The following is a 23607-nucleotide window of genomic DNA, read 5'->3' on the forward strand; positions in this document are numbered from 1 at the left end:
ACACTGTGTCTTAATGATGTCAATGGGTCCTAGTGTAACAGCTGGTGCGCTTATAATTACATAAGCCTTTATGCAGTAGCTGCAGACTTATGAATCACAAACTATGGATAAGGGAAGTCTTATACAATGTAAGTGACGGTGGTGTGCAAGTTCACATAATTAATGCACATTACATCCATTGTACCTGGCCTGTACCTCGGGTTCTTCCATTGTAGAGCTGTCTGCAGACATTGCTCTACCCTACAAATGTGGAACTGATCTTACTTCTGGTCAGCTATCCATATTGCAGTCATGTTCATGCTCCTGTTGGCTTGAGTTTCACAATGTAGCATAATGTCCCAAAACAAACTATTAATATGTTTATACTAGAGTACATTATGAGTACAACCCAAACCAATTCTTAGTTATGGATCATTGTTGGTGTGAACCTATTGCTCCGAAACGGCACTTGCAGCTCTACTGCTTAGTCATGTGACCATGTGATGTGGTGGCAGCTGTGTTAATAGAGAATGCTTGTAATCCTTCCAATAAGTCAGCCCTGCCAACGTTTTAAAATGTATAATAGAGGTTTCAAAAAGGCAGACAGATACAAAACCTCAGAGTTTTATTATAAGTGGCATATTTAATCAGGTCCGGCGCTCACGATTACCCGCGGCTGCACAAGTCCCTTTACTGCAACACCGCTGACTTCCGTGCGCACACCATAGGGTCGCAAAGGGAAATCCGCAATGTTACGGTACCGCATTATCAGCGGGTGTAATCGCACGCGCCAGACCTAGTTGAATATGCCCCTAAGAGTTTAAAAAAAAAAAAAAATACAAAAAAATATAAAATCTTGTGCCAAGAGTGCGCTGGAGCTTTCTATAGAGAAGTATATTTACTATTTATAACATATACATAGCATATGTAATATACATGTAATAAACTTGCCAAAAAGCACTTGCGCTTTTATATGACAGTTGGAATAGAAAGATATTTTAATGTTCTATGCAAGCTTGATAAATCTTTTATTAAAATGTTTATATCTCTATGTAAAAATAAAATGAATCTGTAATAAAAGATACTTTTATCCAACCTTGTGTGTACTTTTGGTCCAAATTTACTTTACAAAAGGACTGTTATTGTAAACCAAGCAGTTACAGTGGCAAAGTTACCAAAATGACACAAACTCAGACACAACCGTTTAAATAGAGATCTGTGATTTAATATATGTATATAAACATGAATATTGATTATGTACAGACATTGTGATATGTTCTAGTGCAATTCAGTGGAACAAAACCAGAATGGTCAGAGGTGAACGGGAAGAAATGGGTGGCATATGCAGCAGACAGACTGCGCAGAAACAAGACTTCTTACTTGTCTATGGCATTTTCAGCACCTGAGAAACTTGCCCAATCACACTAACAGAACAGTGTTGTCTATATTATAGTTACAATACAGGCTGCTGTAATATTAAACACTTTATATTGTCACTGTTGAATGACACAACATGCCCTTATTTGTGAAGACTGATGTTGCCATTTCTGACTGGTAAATTTTGTGTTTGTTGCAAAATATTTTTTTATTTTTTTTTACCCCCAAGCAGAACAGCTTACACAAACTAGAGATCTTTGCTGTTTCTACTGCAGTTGCGTCTGTCAACCTTTGTGCTGTGAAGGTTCTAGTGCACAGATTGGCAGGTCTGTAACGAGCCATCCTGCTGGCTGAAGTGGCAAACTAAACGCCCCCCCCCCCCCCCCCTCTCACTCATTACAAAAATGAAGCACTTGTATTTGTGTAAAGTACACTGCAAGACACACAGGGCCTGGTTTAGTGGTGGATGCGAATGCGCATCATGTCTAATTTGCCACACTGCACAACTATCTTTTTGGCTACACAAAATAGGTGCAAATTCTGCGCTTGCTGTGCAAATACCAATTGGCTCATGGGTTTACATCCACTTTTAGAGATGAGAAGCACCCAAGAGTAATGCAGTCAGACCCACATATTTCTGCAGACCTATGTGTAACTCTAGATCACCCCAAAGTGTAATGTTCTTCATTACTTACTCTACCTGGAGCTCACAATTATAGACTGGTGCAACTTTGTATTGTAAATCTAATTCCCTTAAATCTTGCTGTCCCTCAAATTCTGGAACCTGAACAGCTGCCTCTGTTTGCCTCATGATAAGCAGACTCCTGCTAACGGGTTGTAGTGCCGCTTATTTCATAGTTGTTTAGGGTACAAATGACCACAAGTAATTAAGAAACAAAGTTCTCCTACAGAGCTAGCGGAGACACATTCAGGTAAAGCTTTATCCGTGTATGTGCTCTGATTACCAGACCATTCTGATACAATAAAGCATGTATTAAGCTGTGTATGCAGAGAAACCAGGACAACTTTTATTACATCTTTGGAAGAAATCAAATCAAAATCAGGCCTACTCAAGAATAAATGGCATTTCTTTACAACTACATGCATGGACTTTCAGAGCTCCATAAATAAACCACTATCAGTTCTGACTTAAAGACTGTATTTCTGATAAAATCAACCATAAATCCACAGCACACCGGTGTGGCCAAAGCTGTCTCCCCTCCTGAGAGTCTATGCACACACCAGGGAGCAAGCCTATATTCATTCTGGGAAATTCATTGTGACAATTTACATTACAACTCAAAACACTATGAGGAATGCTGTCTGCAGTATGTTCACACATGTTACTAAACTATCCAACATTTTCAATATAAAAATTAAACTGATATGACCTGGTGTGTATCCCGGATGTGTGTCCTGTCTTTAATAAAAATCCATATGGAATGTATCCTAGCAGCAGTGATTAGAGAGAGACAACTGCATTGGAATTGTAACATGCATATTAAAACCTAACATTGCCCATATACGACTGATACTAAGGTAAAGGCATGTTATTCACAGAGGGTATCTAGAACAGAGACTGGCAACCTGGGGTCATCCAAGTGTTGTTTTAGAATACCATCTCAGCATGCTGAGATTTGTAGTTCCAAAGAGTCACATGTTCCCATTGGCTAATCTGGAACATTGTATGTGGCTGCACAGTTACTTGGTATAGCATGGTGGATAAAAAGTTGCCAAAGTTTTTCCATGCATATCTTGATATAGCCGGACCAACTCATGAACGTAGGAAGCACACAGGGTTAAAAGACAGGTAAAGTAATCTTCAGATAACATGTCAAAGACTTATTTAAACCTAGTATAAGAATGCTATGTTTGGGGAAAATAAAATCACTGAATGAGTCACATAATGCCAGTCAGTGTTTTAGGAACCCCCTAAACCTTGGGGCTCTATATAGTCATTCAACCGTAGCTCACATAGGCCAGTCCTGATCGCATTATACTGGTACTTTCTACTCTTCAGGTATTTGGGGAAATGTAAAACAATACATTATTTAATTTTTATGTTGTGCCCAAATTGCCCCTGTACAAGAACTGACTAGGCGCAGTCCCCAGAGATGATTACAGGACATTGACATATAAAGAGAATTAGCAGCAGAAATAGAGGTAGTTATGCAAAGTTATATATAAATAAGACATCACGTGGACACAGCTCTTTTTCAGAAAAGTATTCCTTACAGCAAATAAATTTCACTCGGATCATTAAATCAGAAAAGACAACATACCTTCCTTGTCATGTATAGTTCATACATGGATAAGGAGAAAGAGCTTTAAGCATAGTAGAGAAATAAGTGCTAAAAAGACTATACGAAGCTGGCCAAAGTGTAAGGGTCCATTTATACAAGTGCTTATGCTGTATGGTGGGTGCATATTTGGTTTGTTAAATTTCTAATAGTTTACTCTGCAGTAATTCGGAACAGAGGCAGCGATAACATAGAAAGCCATTGGAGCATTCTCCAGAGCATACAAAACAGTAGAGCTTGTTCACCTGTGTATTAAGAGTAGATGTCTATAGCTCCTTAGTGCAGGGGTGATGATAGTCTGCTCAACATATAAATATTATTTATATAGTCATTGATTGTGACTGGTACAATCACTGGTAATAGCGCGATACCATCTTTGGGATAACGTATGTCTAGGACCACTCCATGTACACGACTGCTCTGCTGTCTATACGATAGCTGTATGATGCCGATATTTAGATTATTCTGTCTACACCCTAATGGTAGACATTTAACTGACCAAATGAAGTTAAGCACATGACCAATGTGAGACTGCTTCAAAACTTACTTTTTTTTGTACAAGAACAATAATGATATTGTAGTTCGGGGATGAATATCGTGTGATGGGCAAATAAATCTAAATAAAAATCCCATTAATTTCAGGCTGTAGTTACCACCTGTGGGGTAGAAGGCAGCCAATCTGATTCAATAACTGATCAGTAACACAACAGACTGTCCCTCACACAACGTTCTCTCTTGTTTCCTGTCCCATTAAGTCTCCTGCTATGCCAAAACGTACAGGCATGGAGTGATACGGAGCCCACATTAACAAGCAAGGGCCACGGAGACACGTTTCCAGATACAAAGAATCACTATCACAAGCCCACGTGCAAATCGTGCATGACCAGGGGGTTGGTGTAAGGGAAAAAGATGGCAAATGAATCCAGTGTGCAGTGTCACACTTTCACCCACTCAATGGGTGCAGGTCCACCTTCACTTTCTCTCCGCTGCTCAGCATTCCTATGGTTGGATAGAAGCCTCCCTGAGGCAGAATGGATTCCTTCTTCCCAATTATCTTCCCATTCCTTGTGAAGAAAACCTGAGGAGGAGACACATAATTATATCAGCAATTCCACATGGAGTGATTGGCTCATAAACTGCTCAGCCTCTACCAAAACACAAAAACCATCAAGAAATCAATTGCTACAAGCATGTTTCTTATTCTGAATTGACTGTTTTGTGTCTGATTCTTACCGATCCATTGTATACAAGGCTATTAGCACACTGCTACATTAACAAACAGGACTGGCCTCTCAGACAATACTAATATCTACTCAATAAAGCCTGTAGTGAATATTAAACATAATGCAGTATTATATTACATGTATTCCATTATACAAATTCAACACCAGGGGCCTGATTCATTAAGGATCTTAACTTGAGAAATTTCTTATTTCAGTCTCCTGGACAAAACCATGTTACAATGCAAGGGGTGCACATTAGTATTCTGTTTTGCACACAAGTTAAATACTGACTGTTTTTTCATGTAGCACACAAATATCAACTTTAAATTTCAGTGTACAAATAAGCTATGAAGTATTTGTGTGCTACATGAAAAAAACAGTCAGTATTTAACTTATATGCAAAACAGAATACTAATTTGCACCCCTTGCATTGTAACATGGTTTTGTCCAGGAGACTGAAATAAGAAATTTCTCAAGTTAAGATCCTTAATGAATCAGGCCCCAGATTATTATAAAATGCTGATTGTAAAGCATGAAAGAGCAGCTACAGGACTGACCTATCCGCTTGATACAAATCTGCATTCTCACTGCAGGAGCTGAGACTTTGGAGAATGTCATTTACACAGTGGTCTGGGAGAGTTTTACTGGGAATATAGGGCCAGACACAGGCCGTTCATCAGTGTAAGGTGCTTCAGTTCAGCATTTCATATATTATCAAGTCTACGTCACTGAAATAGTGGAGGATTGGGACGATGTTGTTTCTCCTTAGAGGAAACATGCAGTATCCGCTGCAGGAATGATACCATCTTGTATTACTTACCACTACTTTCCTGCCCTCATGATCCCTCTCAACATCCTCCTCTTCATCCTCCTCTTCCTCCTCTCCGTCCTCATCCTGCTGCTGCTCTCTCCGGAGATACATAACATTCCTGACCCCACGAGGCTGCAACCTCAATTCCTTCATGTCGCTGCTGTCGTCACTTTCTCCTACGACAGGAAGAAAAGGTTGGATGAGGGCGGTGTCACATCCCATATATGTATATGTCATCCTCCCCAGTTACCCCAATATAGTCCCTACCTTCACTGTCCAGGATATAGTCCCTTGGAAACATTATTCCACAGCCCATGATATCTCCTTTATAGCAGCGCGGTCCGAACGGATCCCCAACTCCACTACCGTGAAATATCTTTCCGTCATCTGTAATGAGAGTGACGCATTCAGCATTGTATCTGTTCCAGAATCTATGCTGCCATTTATATTACTCTGTATTTACTTATACGGGTCCTTACTTTTTGCATGCATTTATTTTCCATATTGTAAGCAAGACAAGTAAATTTATTTCCTACATATACATTACAAACACAATGACACAGATTATAGCATACATGGAGGTGTACACATACACGTCCATGAAACGTGACAATAAAAGTGTTCAATTAGACAGCAGTAACTTGTAGCAACTAATCAGCAATTAGGTGCGACTGATCTAGAATGGTCATATTAGAGAGTAGACAAAATGTTAGTTTTATTTATATATATGTATATATTTGATATATATGACTATACTTATATAATGTAACATATAGCAACCAAGCAGACAGTAACTTTGATTTGTCTACTTGCACCTATGCTAACAGCATTTTTAAAATGCTTCCCTTAGTTACTTTCACTGAATTTCTTAAACCAGAAAATGTGCACCAAAATGTAAATGTCAATTTCCCCCAACTATAGCAATATCAATACAGTACTTTATACAAGGTCCGATGTAGTTATAGGTTCCATCAACAAAGGTGGATATGCTGTTTTGTAAATAGCATTTTTTTTTTCTGATGGTATATTCACACTAGTACAACATACCCATCTGTATCATTTGACAGAGGAGATGTAGGGCCAGGACAAGGAATTTCAGAGGCTGCAGTGAATTTGGAGCGACAAACATTCAGTGTATAGTTTACGGATTTACATCCAGATCTATTATACTCGTACATGATGCATAAGTGTCCCATAAAATGCATGACGTGGTTTCATAATGCTTGGAAGGAGAGTTAAGAAGGGAAGAAGCTTTTCTATATGCTTTTGTTTGTTTTTTTGAATTTATATTTCTCTATCCTACCACTGGGGGACACTGCGTTACCTTGGGGGTATAGTAGGTGGAACTTATAAACTTGTTTGTTTACCTGACTCATCCCCCACTATGCCCCTCCTCTGTAGCTGACTTCAGTTGTTGTAAGTGCCTTCTGGAGAAAGGTCACTTCTGTATAGGCTCCTGCCTATACTTAGTTTAGCAGGTTCCAGTGACTTTTACAGTGCACTTTCCAGGAGGGTTGCAGCTTTCTGTACACCACAAAAGCGTCATTCAATGGCGCAGTTGTACAGAGTGGCAGCGTCTGTTTCTGCTGCATATTGTTTCTTTGTTGCATGCCTTTCCATTCACAAATGCAGGGTTTTGAACACAAAACATTGCGCACAGCCGTTCCAGAGCATTCCCGCCCTTGGACACAGCTTTGGTAGCTCCCCAAGGTAACGCAGTGTCCCCCAGTGGTAGGATAGAGAAAAGAGGATTTTTACTCACCGTAAAATCAATTTCTCTTACTACACTGGGGGACACTGCGCGCCCTCCCTTGCTCTGAAAATAGTGCAGTCTTTGGTGTTGCTTTCTGAATTGCTTTTTCTCTCTTCCTGGCTTGGTTATACAAAACTGAAGTCAGCTACAGAGGAGGGGCATAGTGGGGGAGGAGTCAGGGAAACAAACAAGTTTATAAGTGCCTAACTCCAGTCCCACCTACTATACCCCAAGGTAACGCAGTGTCCCCCAGTGTAGTAAGAGAAATTGATTTTACGGTGAGTAAAAATCCTCTTTTTACTTCTAAAGACATGTTTTCACAGTGTCTGCTCTCCCCTACACATTATTAGATCTGGAGCCATCTGGTAACACTAGATCTAATAGTTTTAGTGGCAGGTAAGATCCAAATTAGGCCTCCCCATCACAGCCGAATGTGGAATTGCTTACTGCTTCTGCATTAAGCATACAGAGTTCATAGATTCCTGTCATGGTACTCTTCTGCTGTCAGTGACAGCTCAGATCCACCGAAGGAGGCGATCCTTCACCATTAAGCAGCAACATAACAATTTGATCCCCCACCCCTGCCGTAGTTTTGACAAGTGGTTAATAAACTTCCCCCTGGGACTCTGATTAGGAGAATAATCTGAGTGGTTCAGTTTTGGATGACTAATGTATTTCCATATAATTACTCTGGTCTTCATGTTAAAAGTATAAATATTATTGTTCATTTTCCTAGCAAAAAATGCTTTGTACCTGCATGATAAGCCACAGAACCACGGCTCCAGCCTGGGTGTCTGTTTTTTGGGTAATCCTGTGAGCAAAACAAACAATAAAGTAAAAAAAAAAACCATCATTTTTATAGTAATTTTCTAACAGGTCATTTTCTACATATGTGGACTCTCCAGCAAAAGCTACAGCAAAAAAGACCTCTTCACAAAGGGAAGAGAAACATGAGTAAATTAAAAAAAAAAAAAAGTTACCCACATGTTAATGTCTTAATCTAACCTTTCCCCCTTCATAGAGGAAGCCCCATTACCTGAGCCAGACTCCCACTAATAGTGAAAACTAGTACACTACATACTGCCGATAGCTCTACAGCATAGCTTACTATAGACATAGCCGAGCAGAGCAGAGAGAGAATACAGTGCAAGCCGGCTCACGGCTTCTGGTGATGTGGGGGGAGACCCCAATTTGCTACATGTAGGCAAAGGATTTATTTAAGAAGGGGTCGTCCACATGTTTTACAGCACTGTATATCAGTTGAGCATTTGTTTCAGCTTTGACAGTCTACTTCTATGCTTGAGCACCCTTTCAATAATGGATAAAATAAACAGTACAGCAGTAAACATAATTAGACCTTTCTTAAACGTTACCCAGTGAAATGATGCAACTAAAATTTACACTCAAACAAGAAGCCTTCTGTAATAACAATAGAGACTTTTTTTCCCCCTCAATCTAATGCAAATTTTTGTCCAGTACGCTCAACGCTTCAGCCTGGCCTAGCCCTGAGTGTGTATTTTATCCAGCCTGGTATTATACGTCATCCCTCACACGCTGAATGTTATCAGCTCAGCATTCTTATATCATTTAATTATCGAGCACTACAGGTAGTCTGTACACTGGGAAAATTAAAAAGATAGTAACATTCAAATACCTACAAACGATATAGAGATGTCCCAATTTACTGTTCACCAGCTCTCTGCATCCTTGTCAGTGCAGCTGTTATCAATGTCAGGATACCTATAGGAGAGCCCTGATGGGTCACTTGTTCCACCTAATGTCATTTGGCTCTATGAGAAATCCTTTAATGAAAGCAGTGTTGCTTTTCTAAACTATGAAAACCATTGTAAGTCAGAAATCAAAGGGTGTATCCCGAAAAAGTAAATCATGAACCATGCATATTTAACTGATAGCGCTTTCTTCCAAGCTGTCCAAAGACTGGTGCCTTTTATTTTTTTGTGTGTACTCCCCAATAACGGGATTCACCCTGCACCTCACTCAGTGAAAGCCCACCCCTCTATAGCCAACAATACTCCAATAAACCTTGCTGTGATAACATCTGCCTGTGTGAACTGAGGCACCAGGACCGCTGAAAGCACCAGCGTTTAAAAGGACACTGGGGTAAACCTGAGGGGGGTGCTGTCATTTTTATTTTATTTTTAGCAGTAACGCTTTAAGATACAAGAGGTCTTTCCAAAATAAAATGCACACACAGAAAAGAAACGATCAGATAACTATCCTAAACATACATTCCTACCTTTCTTGCTAGTCCTAAAGCAATATAGCATTTCTCCCCGGGGTCCACAATCTCCACTTCAAAGTAATGACTCCGAGTGCTGAGGGAGCGACGAGCTTGCGCCAGTCCCACATCTATTATACTTTTACCCTTCCCAACGTACTCTAGAAGCTGGAGAGAGAGAGAGAGAGGTTGGTAAATGCCATACAATAGACATGATAAAGATGCTATTAATCTGTAATAGTAATAGTAGTAATATTGCCTCCTTAGCAGCTATACAAAACATAGCGGATATGTAGACAACCGCCCAAGGTCCTTACCGTGCCAGACACCCTGACGTCATGTAGTCTCCCCCACTCATCCTCATAGCTGTCCACCATCATTATGCTGTCGTCATCCTCGTTATTCAGTTCTGCATTTAAATGAAGGCGCACTTCCTCTCCTAGTGAGTGCATCCCCACTGCTGGGAAAAGGCCATCAGGAGATAAGGGCATCACAGTGCTGCCAACCTGCAGCAAGAAAAGGAGAAATATTTACTTGCAGATTTTCCTTAATACTGAAAGATATGTTATTAATGGATGATAAAGTGATCACAAAGCGATTTTCCTTTCTTACCCGTTTTCCGTTCTTGGTGAAGAAAATCTGAGCAGTCTGCACGTGGAAAGAGCTGGGTTCTATACCACAACCAATCCGATCCCCTGAACTGCACTTTGTACCGAATTGTCGTCCCTTTGCTCGCCCATTGTACAGTCTAAAAGTCCACAAAAGCATTACTTAGTTTCTACTTCCTATACATCAGTACTACTAACCTCTGATGACATGTTATGGTAGAGTGAAATGCTGCTTATAACTAGGTAATTGCTTTCTGCCTAATAAAGGTGTATTCCTTTAAATATAGCACTGATAGGAACACATTTATGACATGCAATCACAGAAGAATTAAATAGATCCAAATATGCAAGCTGAACAAAAGCTTTGGGGTCTACAGATCTGTATATTTCTTTTTTCTAATATTTAATATTTTTACTTTACCTTTATATCTGGCTAATGGAAATACTAAAACAATTGTTGACTTTTGCACAACCTGTATTCTTTCAGTAGTACCCCAAGCCCAATTAATAAGTTGACAGGGGTCCTCTTCCCCTAAACCACCAATGGATACCAGTCTCTAGCTGTTCTTTCCAGGACTTCATGTGCTAAGCATCATAGATGCTCATTGGACAGATGGTATGGATTGGTAGGTGTTACACTGTTTCATCTTACCACCCATAGGGGACTGCCATAAGTAGTAAGCTTTGCTTTTCCTCTTGAAAAATGTAGCTAGATACAACCATCATCAAATGCCTCAGGAATCATTAATGAAAGGGTCCAATGAGAAGCCTATGTCCTGTAATTTCCTCCTAAAGCCATCCTGCCACTCTTATAACCCTTTCACTATACAACAATTTGAAAGCACGGGCTCATACATAGGATAGGGTCTGACACCACTGAGGGCTATAGGGGAGTAATAAAGCAGACAAGTGGTACAGACAAGAACCCTTAAGTTTGCCCATAGATTGTAAAGAGAAATAACATATCTTTGTCTCCCATACTCACTCTCATACGCTCAGCACAACTGAATAAGTCCAAGTTGCTGGATCTCTTGCTGGAGCATTAAATGTGCAAAATAGACCCAAAAGGTCTATTATACGGGTATAACCACTACTCCACAACTAGGTTGCACTCTCTGGTAGGGTTGGGTGTGACATGTGGACAATGGATATGTCAGCAGTTATCCGGTCGACAGGTGAAATGCCGACGCTTCCATTCTGGCGACAGTGTGATTGTCCACATTGTGAATGTTGACAGACACAATATCAGACATTAAAAGAGCAATGCCCCATTTCTCCCAAAACACATCTCAACCTTTGCTGATTGTGGGTCCGGCAGCTGGACCCACCGGTATTGCTCTTTTAATGCCAGATATTGTAAATGTCGACAATCACATTGTCTAAAATTTGAAGCCGTCACCAGAATGGAAGTGTCGGCATTCAGCCTGCAGACTTTTCCATGTCGACAGGATAACTGCTGACATTGCCATTGTCAGAAATATGACCGCATGCCCTCTGGTATGTAGTACCATCTATGTGCAGCCCCTGGTCTGACAGACATCTACTATTAAAACTGAGAAGTGTGAAAATCTGTTGCCGCTACTCAATTTAAACCAATAACAGCAGGTGTGTGACACACTGGTAGGGGCTGGGAATACACAGGACTGTATATACCGGGCTGCCAAAGTCAGAGAGTCTGCAGGAAAGGTAAGTGCTAGAAACATTTCATTAACCAATAACAACAAAAGACAAATTTGTTTCCTAATGGAAGACTGTTTTTGTTAATAACACGCTACCTTTTTATAGGTATCTGGTGTTCTAGTGAGAGGTGTTATAAAGAGTGTCATGTATGGTATTAATACATTTTTGTGCAATTTTGTGATAATAAAATACCTGGTTGTAAGTGGGGGTGGCATCATAAAGGGGCATCACTGTATAAAAAAACGGCATTTTAGCATTCACATCCTAGACAGTCCATGCTTCGTCAGATGTTCAATTAGAATTGGGAAAGATAGCTGTATATTGTGGTACATGCAGCAACTGATATTTGGGAAGCATAATCATATGTATATACAAATCATGTTGGATTACAGGCCTGTGACCTAGTTCAGTGTAACTGCAAGTTTACCAGAGAACAGTCAACCACTTCACTACACAGTACATGTACAGCACCAGCCTTGTGTGCAATGACCTAATTCATCCCTATGATGTGTACATTACTGAATTATAGATTTCAACTTTAGAGATTGTGGTCTGTGCAGAACTAAAAGCATCAGATTTCTGAAAGCCACACAACCCAATGTAACGTTCCACAACATATTAATCTTTGTGTGGATTCAGTTGAAGCCGTTCTCCATTATATTGCTGAATATAATATATTGCATTGAATGGGGAACACTGCAATAATTACAATCAAGGATTTAAAATAATTATTTGTAATGGTTTATTTTAGTTTAGTATGAAAATAAACCAGGCAGTTTCCACCCCATTGTTCAGGAGAAATGAAAGACAGGAAGTCTTCATGGACACTTTACATTGGAACAACAGGGCAGCAGTTTCCTCAAAGGTTATTTCTGTAGTACACAAAGGGAATAGAAGGTGATATCTGTAGTTGGACAATGGAGAATTCACACAGGTTTTTTTCCTATACAAATCATCATCCACATAAACTCCTTGGATGTAGCCCAACAAATCATCAATCTACTGGCTAGTAAGTGTTATGTTCCTATTATTGTGTGATGGGGAAGAACACCTGCTACACGTTCTGCCTGCTTCAAATTAAACTATGTTTGCAATTATTTTCTTATAACATTAATATATTTTCTTATACATGAAATATTTTACTCTGCACCATACACATAAAAGACAGGATTGATTAGTGCACATACTTTCCTCAATCATTCATTTGCATTTGATTTTTTTTCTGTTAAGCCTTTCCAGCCAATACATCTATGACTTACTTGCCATCATCCGCGTGGTAAGCCACGGAATCCGGCAGCCACCCTGGCTGATGATCCAGGCTGTAATATTGTGGCACTAATCCCACAGCAATTGTCCCTCGCACACCACGATCCACAATAGACACCTAGAGTGACAGTGCCAGTCAGTACTCAACACCGTGAAACACAGAACATTACACCTATTGCACAAACATCTTCTGTGAAATGCTTTAGCAAAATAATATACTTTAGTCTTACCAAGTGCACACAAGGGGGATACTGACCATTACCATTAGAAGGGACACACCAGGGTGCTCTCACTGACTGGGGAGTGTCAAAGGGTGACTGAGACACAAGTGTCAATTCAAGATATTTCCTATGTATATGCTCTAAATAATGTCAGAAGTGTGAGGAATGGTGATTACTCATGCATACTTTATTGTGGGGGGAAATCACCCTGAAAGAGAGTTTCAAGATTAGGGTTAAAGTCAATGTCGTCTAAAAATATTAAAGTACTTTGTGCTTTTTTTTTTTTTTTTCCGGGTTCAAAACCAACAAATACTAACTAGAAAAGCGACGTCCATTATCTAGAACCCAAAACACACTCCTAAAAAAATTATCAGGCAAAAAACCTTCTGTTCATTACCTACAACGCCATCCACTATTTTAGAACTAACCAGACAGCTCATACAACCGTTTCTCTTTCTCTCACTCCCTCCTTGACCCTCTGCACACCCTTCACAGCACTGTGCTCTCCTGGTTCACCTTCTACCTTTCTTAGTGCTCCTACAGTGTCTATTTCTTCTAGCACATCCTCCCATCCACTATCTGTCCCCATTTATCCCCACTCAAACCCATCTTAAATGCTGCAGCGAGACTCACTGTATTACCGTTCCACATCTGCTGCAGAGCTCTGCATAACCCTACACTGGCTTCCCATAAACATCACAATCCAATTCAAGCTACTCACCATCATTTTCAAAGCCCTCATCAACACCGCCCTCCACTCATCTCTAACCTCGTCACAAGACACTCCCCCCTTAAGCCCACTTAGATCTGCACCACACCTCTAAGACTTCTCCTGCGCTGCTCCCCTCTTATGGAGCTCCCTGCCCGACCTGACCAGACTCTCCCCAACCTTCAATATTTCATACAATCTCTCAAAACCCAACTCTTCACTGTAGGCTATGGTACCCCATCTTATACACTCTCTCTGTGCACCACCAGCTACCGTGCTGTCCCTCTAGCTCATATTTTATTAACATTACCATCCTCTTCCTTTATATTGTAAGCTTTCACAAGCATGGCCCTCTCTCATGCATGCATCTACTCCCGAGTTTTGTAGCACCTTATAAATAAACGATTATGATAAACATATGTCCTAGGTGTTTAGGCTAAAATCCCCCTTTATCACCGCCTCCAATTACAATTCTCCTACATTGCACTTGGTCCAACTTCACATCGACAGATAGGCTTCATACCAGCACACATGTGGCCCTTAAAGAGCATGGCCAAAAACACATTCACCAGATGACCACTGTCAACCAAACTAACAGGCCATCCACAAGTGGTCAAACTGGAAACGGTTCCTATGGCTTGGTACTTTAGCCAAGTCACAGGATGTGTCTGTGTGGGCAGCATTCCACTCTGGAACACATTACCCCCATCCAATTAGATCTATTTTGACCTTTCAAAGCTTTAACCTCTGTCAGAGAACTAAAAAAAAATAAAAAAAAATATTCAGGGAAGGTCAAATCTAATTACCCTGCTCTTCGCCATTAGTATATTAGGTATTTTCTGTCACCTCACTATAGAACTTACTCCTTGCCTACACAATGTAAACATTACTCCTCTAGAATCACACTTTTGGTACAATTCCAAAGGTGTGTCTGCACCACACTACAAACATTGTGCCTTGTGCTACCCACATCATGTTCCATTGTAAGCTCTAGAGAGCATATCATTAATGTCATGTTCACTTTCATGATAACTGCTAAGACGACCATGAAAGTGTGCAGTATTACAGTGTATATTCAATATTAATTTCAGTAAGGAGAGAGAGATACTTTTGTGCACTGTGTAATATAATACTGTATAAGTGCAGGTTATTCTATTGATTTAATCTGGGGAAAGCATCTGACTACATTATGTTGAACATGATTCTGGGATCTATTTGTTATTATGACACAATGTGATGACTTAATGTTAATTTAATATATCAGGCAGGTTTATATATGATATGGATTTAAATTTGCGTAGGTTACCTCTGCTTGATTTGCTCTAATCAGGCTACAATAAAGGCTACATTAGAGAGGGGAAGAGTGTGTGTTCTGGTTGTTAATTATCTCACATAGGTTTTCTAATTGACTCCCTAATTATGAAGAGCTGTGTAATATGTTGGCACTATAAATACTTTATCCAGTTTCTGATCTGACTGTAGCACATTACAAGTCGCACACCTGATTGCCCAAACAACAGCCCTGTCACAGCATTTGAAAAGAAAACAATTTACATTGGAAAGTTATTGGGCGAGTTACATTTGCCTTTTCATATTAGGAGTACACACCGTGTAACCTCCAAGAAGAAACAGATATACAGCATCCAGTAGAATGGATTCCACACAAAGCAACATTAGCATTTTCAGAAGTAAATTCACCACCGCTTGTCAGACGGACAAATGTCCACGACACGACCACACAACCTCACAGTAAACACCCATTAGACTTGTGGTTTGTCAGATACAGCGGAAGACTCACCTCAAAGTAGTTATTGTCTTTATTCAGCGGTCGTGGAGCTACGTAGCAGCCAACTTCCCCTGAGTTCCCGTGGTAACTGTGGAGAAAAGATGGAAGCTCCTATGACTAAACTGTTCATCCATTCATCCAGCCTTTCAGTGACAAAGAGCTTACTACTGATTAGGTATCACTTACTGCTGTGATCAGAAATAAAACATGGTCGGGAAATAAAATATAATTTTTTTTGTTAATGTTAAGGGAATGATTTGAAAAAGGAAATGAAAAAATTGGATGTACATAAAAGGGACCCCATTACTCAAAAACATTCACATCAAAAGCAGCGCAGTGGCAGGAATCAGAATCAAAACACTGGACAAGGTGTCTTAGAACTCCCATTATTATGGATACTGTTTGCATTTGTTATTATGCGATGTGACATTTCAAAAGAGAACTTTATTTGTACTGAAAAGTTTGCTGAAACATAGCTGCTGAATTTACCATGTTTTGAATTCCAGAACTGAGGAAGCCTTAACGGAAATGAAATATGTTCCTTGCGCTATTAATTAAGTCAAGAGATAGGAGCTGAGTGATCCGCCAGAAGTTCCAAGCCAAGATTCCATTCTGGTATCGGCCACCACTCCCTGCAATTTCCCTTCATTTCTCACAAGCGACAATATATATTTCAGACAAAAGACAGAAAGACCAGCACATACTGGATACATGAAGAGCAGCCAATGTCACCAAGAAGCTAAGAATATTAAAAGTATTAGCACACATCCAAATATAGCAAATGTATTCGGATCATTTACATTTCTACAAACTTGTCTTCAATTCTTATGAAGGCAGCACGGTGGTGAAGTGGTTAGCACTTCTGCCTCTCAGCGCTAGGGTCACGAGTTCAATTCCCGACCATGGCCTTATCTGTGTGGAGTTTGTATGTGTTTGCGTGGGTTTCCTCCGGGTGCTACGGTTTCCTCCCACACTCCAAAAACATACTAGTAGGTTAATTGGCTGCTATCAAAAATTGACCACAGTCTCTGTGTGTGTGTGTGTGTGTGTGTGTGTGTGTGTATGTTAGGGAATTTAGACTGTAAGCCCCAATGGGGCAGGGACTGATGTGAGTGAGTTCTCTGTACAGCGCTGCAGAGTCAGTGGCGCTATATAAATAAATGGCGATGATAATTGAAAGCAACAGTTAAAATTAAACAGTCATTTCATAATAAACCCAACCCACAGACCAATTTAAAAAAAAAAAAAAAAAAAAAAGTGAAAAATGAATGTAGCCAAGTTAAGCTGGCCAAATATTCGGATAGTGTACCATAAGGCCCCATATGGACTCATTGAAATTGATGATCGGGTATACTAGAAAATGCAGTTGGCAGATGCCCACTATTAGGTCATCTAACAATGGCACCAACAAGTCCCAGGGAAACCATAAATGTCCAGATTGGACTCTGTTCTGGTCAATTTTAAAGCGAAGTCAGAGCACGTTGTGAGTTGTAGAATTTGTTGCCCAGTTTGTGGTACAGATGCCTGGGAAATGAGAACTGGTGCAGTATGGTTCCAGATCAAAAACATAATATAGATGTAATGAAGAAGGAATCTCAGGGTACATGACATTTGAGGGTCTCAAGTCACCATTTAGCCGGCTTTTTTCAGGACCGTTCGTATGGTCACACATTATGCGCTCTTAGGGGGCAATTCAATTGCCAACGATGTGGCGCGTGGACATCACGCCAGGCACATTGGAAGCAATTACGGGAAAAATCTCTTGTTTTTCCTCGCATCTCTATGGGTCATTTATAGAAACCTCCATCGCAAAGTGTCTCACGGACGTTACGCAGATAATTCGTGGCTAATTGATTTTCCCCCTTAGATGAAGGTTTTAAATAGCAAATTATAGTCAACTGTTGAGAAATACCTTTGATCTCCATCTGTATAGCCACAGTAGCTTGTGGGTAATGTTCTGAAAAATAGGGAAGGGCAGTGTTTTTCCTGTATAGCTATGATGGAGCTATGCTGAAACCTATGTAAAGGCAATGTCAGTATAGCCTTCCCTCCCCATACCTCCTAAGGGAAAAGTTATGTTCTATGCAAGAAGTGAAACCAGAAGTTGTAGCTCAGTGGTTAAGGCCATTGACCATATCCTACAACAGACTTGGTGGAAACTTCTTTTAATCCCATTGCTAGCTCCTTGTGACCAGTTATTCTGTCTCCCAGCCACCATCAATTGGAGGCTCAACTGGGCCTGGAAACTTGGTAAACCTTAACCTGAAACAGAGAGGAGCTATAAAGAGTGGAGGAGAGGCCGGTACCAACATTTCAAACTTCCTAGGATGGAGGTGTTAAACGCAGCACCTGATTGCACACGATCTGCAAGGTACCAAACAGGTGCCATTATCAGACTGACTATCTCAGATAAGCTCAGTCTGTCAGAGTTGAAAGCTCGTCTTCGCGGATGCTACAAATGGTGCTCTGGCTCAGCTTCCTGTTTAGTTGGGAATCTCAGGTGTATTATTTGTTTGTCACTGAAGTGTCTAATGTGGGCTAATTAAAGAGGAAACTGTAATAGAAACTGTAATACCTTAGCTCAAGCAAACCTTCAGGAACACCAATATCATTTACTGGACTACAAAGTCTCTCACATAACAGAGTTCTTCATCTGTAAACTTCATCACAGTCACCAGATCATGACTATGGAATTGTAAACATTTGAATAAAGTATCTTTCAACAATGCGTTTTGTTTTAGAATGTAATGTGTGTTTGGGGGGGGATGACAAGCCCATAAGAATCTATTTTTAGTGGATGGTTTTAGGCATTAGTAAAATTTCCTTCATGTCTAGAACCAGTGGACATAAAACCACACATTGGCTTATATCAAAGAGCTACTAATGGTCAGAAATGTACATGTAAAATTTTCAAGAGTTTATCGTAGCTAAAGATTTATTCTTTTTATGTCTTTTTTTAGCTAAATCTCAGATCATGGAGGGAAATATTTTGGCGATTTCTTGCCAGTAATTACTGTGCAGGGCATAGCAGCCTGGGAGTATCATCATCATTTATTTATATAGCGCCACTAATTCCGCAGCAGTGTACAGAGAACTCACTCACATCAGTCCCTGTCCCATTGGAGCTTACAGTCTAAATTCCCTAACATACACACACACACACACACACACACACACACACACACAGAAAGAGGAGTATAACAAAACCATACACTCAGCAAGTATAAGAACAATTAAAAATATCCCAAGTTATATCAAGGTATGGGAACGGCTACCTATATAGCTGGGAATATTTTAAAACATGTCTTATACAAAAAAAAAAATCTCATCCCCTTGGTATATTCCGATTTTATTTTGTTACTTAAAGTAAACTTGTTTATCTTGATGTAAGAATTCTTACCACTGTTAAATATACAATATGGTCAATAATTTTTCTAACCACTGTCATTGGCCATAAATCATGCCCCTACCTCCCGATTTTGAAAATCACTACTACCAATGGATATCAGATGAGGAGTCAGGAGTTTGGACAGCGACCCCGTCTGATCATGTCAGCGGTTATAGTCCAACCACACTAATGAAGCTGTCAGAACCAGACGTTTAGCCAGAGTACTGAACAACTGGATCATTCAGATTTGGTCATGTCCATCTACGTATCTGAATCCGACAGGGACCGGCTGCCTAACAGTCACAGTATGGCCAACTTGTGTTCTACATTTAGTGGTTCTTTAATACACAATTTCATGCAGACATCCAGCTGAATTTTACATTAATATAAAAGCGAAGCGTCATTTAAAAATAACGCAAGATGCAAGACCAGTTGCGAGTAGTCCGCTATTTATACGCCAAAAGGAAGAACAAAAGCCAAAATCATATCACTGTTTTTGAAGTATCAGAACTTAATTTAAAATACAAAATGTTTTATAGAAATGAACCAATAACATTTACCAACACATGTCCAAGTTTCAGAAGATTATTAGAAATGAAGATATTTGATAATAGATTGTGATTGTGGGAGTATTTTCCAATCATTAACAACCATCCTGTCATTAACACCATTGAAGGACACTACAACCAGCAAGTTTTTAGCACTCTCATACCAGGTAACAATAGCTTACATTCAGCTGTACAGCCAATGTGAATACTATATACAAATATCTACCCAAGTTCTGGTAAGGTCTGGGGATCTTTTACATATATGCGTGTGAATGTTATTAGTAGATCTTTTATACTTTTTATTTAATACCATTTACATAGCACCAGCACATTCCACAGAGCTTTACACTTGGGAACACAGTAATAAAATAAGACTTGGTAATAACACAAAAGACATAAGCAGGCCATCAGGCATTTGATATATGAGATTATATACCACAGACTATATATTGTTCTAGACAGAATGCAATAGGGAAGAGCGCTTAATGGGGCTACATGATTCAGTCACATAGTGATGTTGGTTTATATATTCGTAAATATTTTATATCAGAGTTGATAGAATACAGGACACCAATGTCGACTAGCAGAGCAAAACGTCATTCAAAACGGATTGATGAGTGAAAGACTGGCTGGGGGACAACCAGTAAGAAGGAAAGGCAAATAGTCAAAGCTGAAGATTATGACTGCATGAATTAACATTTTGCTACGTCTTGCATGAGATACATACATTTTCTGGAAATCTTTCTTCTAAACATTGTGTATGGGAAACAAAGCACAGTTCTAAGAAAAGCAGCAAAGTTGATAGGTAGGTTTTATTGTTATGTTGTCAACAGAAATAGAGATGTCAAGTAAATAGCTGCTTTTTGCTGGTGGAACGATTAATGGCTCAGTTTTTTGTTTTTTTTTAAATACTGAATTTGAGGAAGATCCTGGGAGTTGGGTGAAAATTAGGTTTTTTTTCAGGATATAAATAATTACCACAACAAAGAATAATAATGGTACTAATAGAGAGGAAGGGATTAGAGATGTTAGTCAAGGCTGAGATAAGCACAGGAGACAGCAATGGATTTGTGAAGGGATAGAGTTGTGTAGACAGGTAACTGAGTGGGAGAAAAAGAGGGTAAAGATTAACTGGTATATTTATTAAACTGCGAGTTTGAAAAAGTGGAGATGTTGCCTATAGCAACCAATCAGATTCTAGTTATTTATTTAGTACAGTCTACAAAATGACAGCTAGAATCTGATTGGTTGCTACAGGCAACATCTCCATTTTTCAAAACCGCAGTTTAGTAAATCTTAATCCTAATTTGTGGGGTCAAATTAAGAAAAGGTTCAGGAAAGGAATTCAGCAGGTTGTAGGTCTGTGAAGAGGATACCATTTCAAATAGGATCTTATCAATCTTGAATTAGGATGTAAAATCTTGGGCAATGATGGAGGTGCGGGAGGGTTGAGAAGACATCTAGCTGTATTAGGGAGGTGTTTGGGTTTGATGGAGCAGAAATGAGAGATTGGACGTATATTTGTTTAGCAGCATCCATCCCATTTAACCAGTGCTCCCAATGTGAGAGGTAATTTATAATTAGCACTATATATTTCTTTTACTAAATTTAGTCAAAATTAAATAATAAAAAAAATGAAAATCCCAACTAAATAATAGCATGAAATAACAATTGCTGTTCTACAATGTATTTCTAAATAAAAGGAGTTGCATTTTGTAAAACAGAGGTTGTAGTGTTATTCAAGCGATTATTTATTTACATTGGTTAATTTTAAGCACAGTAAGTCCTTAACGTGAAGTCAAGACATGCAATCTTAAATATAGCTTGTGCGTTTGGTATTAACAGACACCCACATGTTGCCATTACAAATGTAATAGCAGAACATTGGCTTAGCAGATGAAAAAATGTAAACCCTACACAAAGAAAAGCCAAAAAAATAAAACATTGCATGTACAATAAACTAAGTAACTACAATACAAAGAGAGAGATAAGACTATGTCCAAACATTGATGAAATCAAGGTGGAGATTTTTTCTTTTTAATACGATCACAGGTATATAATCTGCCACAGAGTTGGCCTTTTCAGCTCTAATGAAATGCCTCTGGGCTGACAACTTGTACACTTCTAAATAGGCTGAGTCACTGGAGACAGTCACACCACAGATTATTATGTTCCAACCCATTATTGTACATTTTTCTTTTCTGACTAATCGCCTAATGAAAACCTATCCTTTACATGGTAACAAGGAAGTATAACATAACAAGTAGTCATATCAAGAACAACGTGTACTCTAATAGGAAAATAAATAATAATTAAACAATAATAAAAAAGTCTTCTTAAACAGCATATGAAGTGAACAGAGACGGGTCATACCTATTGGAGAGCATTTATAAAAACTAGTGAAAAGGAAAAAACCAAGTGGTGTTGCCCACGACATGAAATCAGATTCTACCATTTCCCATGTGCACCACAGAAATTGAAAGCAAATGTCTGATTGGTTTCTGTGGCCCACACCGCCTTTTTCCTTTGCAACAGTTTTTTTTTTAAGTCAGAGATATATGATGGGTGACAGGTACAGTGTCCAGTAGTAACATCACTCCCAAAGCCTGAGGCCTGTTTCCCACCTGAGGGTATCCCCATCTACCATAATGTGCTTGGCCCTCTCCTGGTACCGCACAGCCCGCACCTCGCGGATCTCCCGGATTCGGCGTCTCCAGTTGAGAAATCGGTAGTGAAGGTTCAGGTCATCCATGTCTTACCCTAAAAAATGTCAAATGGAGCAATTTTAATTCAGGTTCTGGCAACCTGTGGCTTTTCAGCTATTAAACATCATGGTGGAATTTGTAGTTCCACAACTGCGGGAGGGCCATGCAACTTCCCTCAGATGCTGACATGGCATGGTGAGACTTGTAGTTCCACAATAGCTTACAATCCATTGTCTATATCTGTTTTAATTTAATATCACCTAATACAGACAGGAGATGATGCCACTAGTAACTCACCAATCTCAGGTTTTAATGCAAGGTCACCATTGCTCCTAATGTCATGCATCACACAGCTGCCTTACGTGACACATACCTCACCAGCAGCACATCCCATATATACAGATTTACTCACAACCTCCCAACACCAGACCACTCATCCGTGATCACAGCCATCCACTCAATACTATGTCCTTCCATATCTTACCAACCCCATCTCCTCCATCATTCTCCGTCACATGCCTTCTGCTTCTTCACACCCACACACTCTCCGCAGCATATGCCCATATCACAGCCCTCTTACCTTCCGCCATGGATACCATCAGTCACTTCTCCCCACTCTCTACCACACAGCCAATCAGACAGCGTTCGCCTTGTGTTCAGCCAATCAGCGTTCTCGGTTGTGAAAGATCCACATTCACAGCCAATCAAGAGCGAGCTGTTCGCTAGGGAGGCGGGCCATAAGGCATACGCTAACTTTTCCCGCAACGTGTTCTAGAGAGACAAACTTGTCTTTTACTCCGTGTCGCCACTTCTGGAGCCATTTTGTCAGAGATATAAGCCTGTTCTGTAATGGGTAAATCTTGAGCTGCAGATAAAATGATATGCTCTGCGCTAGGGACATTTAAGAACAGATTATGCTACAATGTTTTCCACTTTAGTTTAGTGAGATGCACTTTTCTGATGGTGATGTGGTCTAGACTCGGGTATTACGTGTTAGTGCTGTATTTAAATAGT

At 39.8% G+C, this 23607-nt stretch overlaps 1 protein-coding gene across 3 annotated transcripts; it reads right to left on the reverse strand.

Moving 5' to 3' along the window:
• Positions 1-1182: 1182 nt before the first annotated feature.
• On the reverse strand, positions 1183-23269 carry SPRYD3 (SPRY domain containing 3). Of its 3 annotated transcripts, none has more exons than XM_075199160.1 (11): positions 23174-23269; positions 22513-22648; positions 15965-16040; positions 13230-13354; positions 10295-10430; positions 10000-10188; positions 9701-9850; positions 8197-8254; positions 5958-6077; positions 5700-5866; positions 1183-4734 (listed from the first exon to the last, which is right to left on the reverse strand). In XM_075199160.1, the coding sequence occupies exons 2-11, from the start codon at positions 22638-22640 to the stop codon at positions 4600-4602; spliced, it is 1284 nt and encodes a 427-aa protein (XP_075055261.1). In that variant the 5' UTR covers positions 22641-22648; positions 23174-23269; the 3' UTR covers positions 1183-4599. The 3 variants fall into 3 exon arrangements, with proteins under 3 accessions (XP_075055261.1, XP_075055260.1, XP_075055262.1); XM_075199159.1 differs by lacking the exon at positions 23174-23269 and adding an exon at positions 23078-23173; XM_075199161.1 differs by lacking the exon at positions 23174-23269 and adding an exon at positions 23082-23166.
• Between the last annotated feature and the right edge of the window lie 338 nt (positions 23270-23607).

This window comes from Mixophyes fleayi, chromosome 2 (assembly GCF_038048845.1).
Source record: "Mixophyes fleayi isolate aMixFle1 chromosome 2, aMixFle1.hap1, whole genome shotgun sequence".
In the NCBI taxonomy this organism is placed as follows: Eukaryota; Metazoa; Chordata; class Amphibia; order Anura; family Limnodynastidae; genus Mixophyes; species Mixophyes fleayi.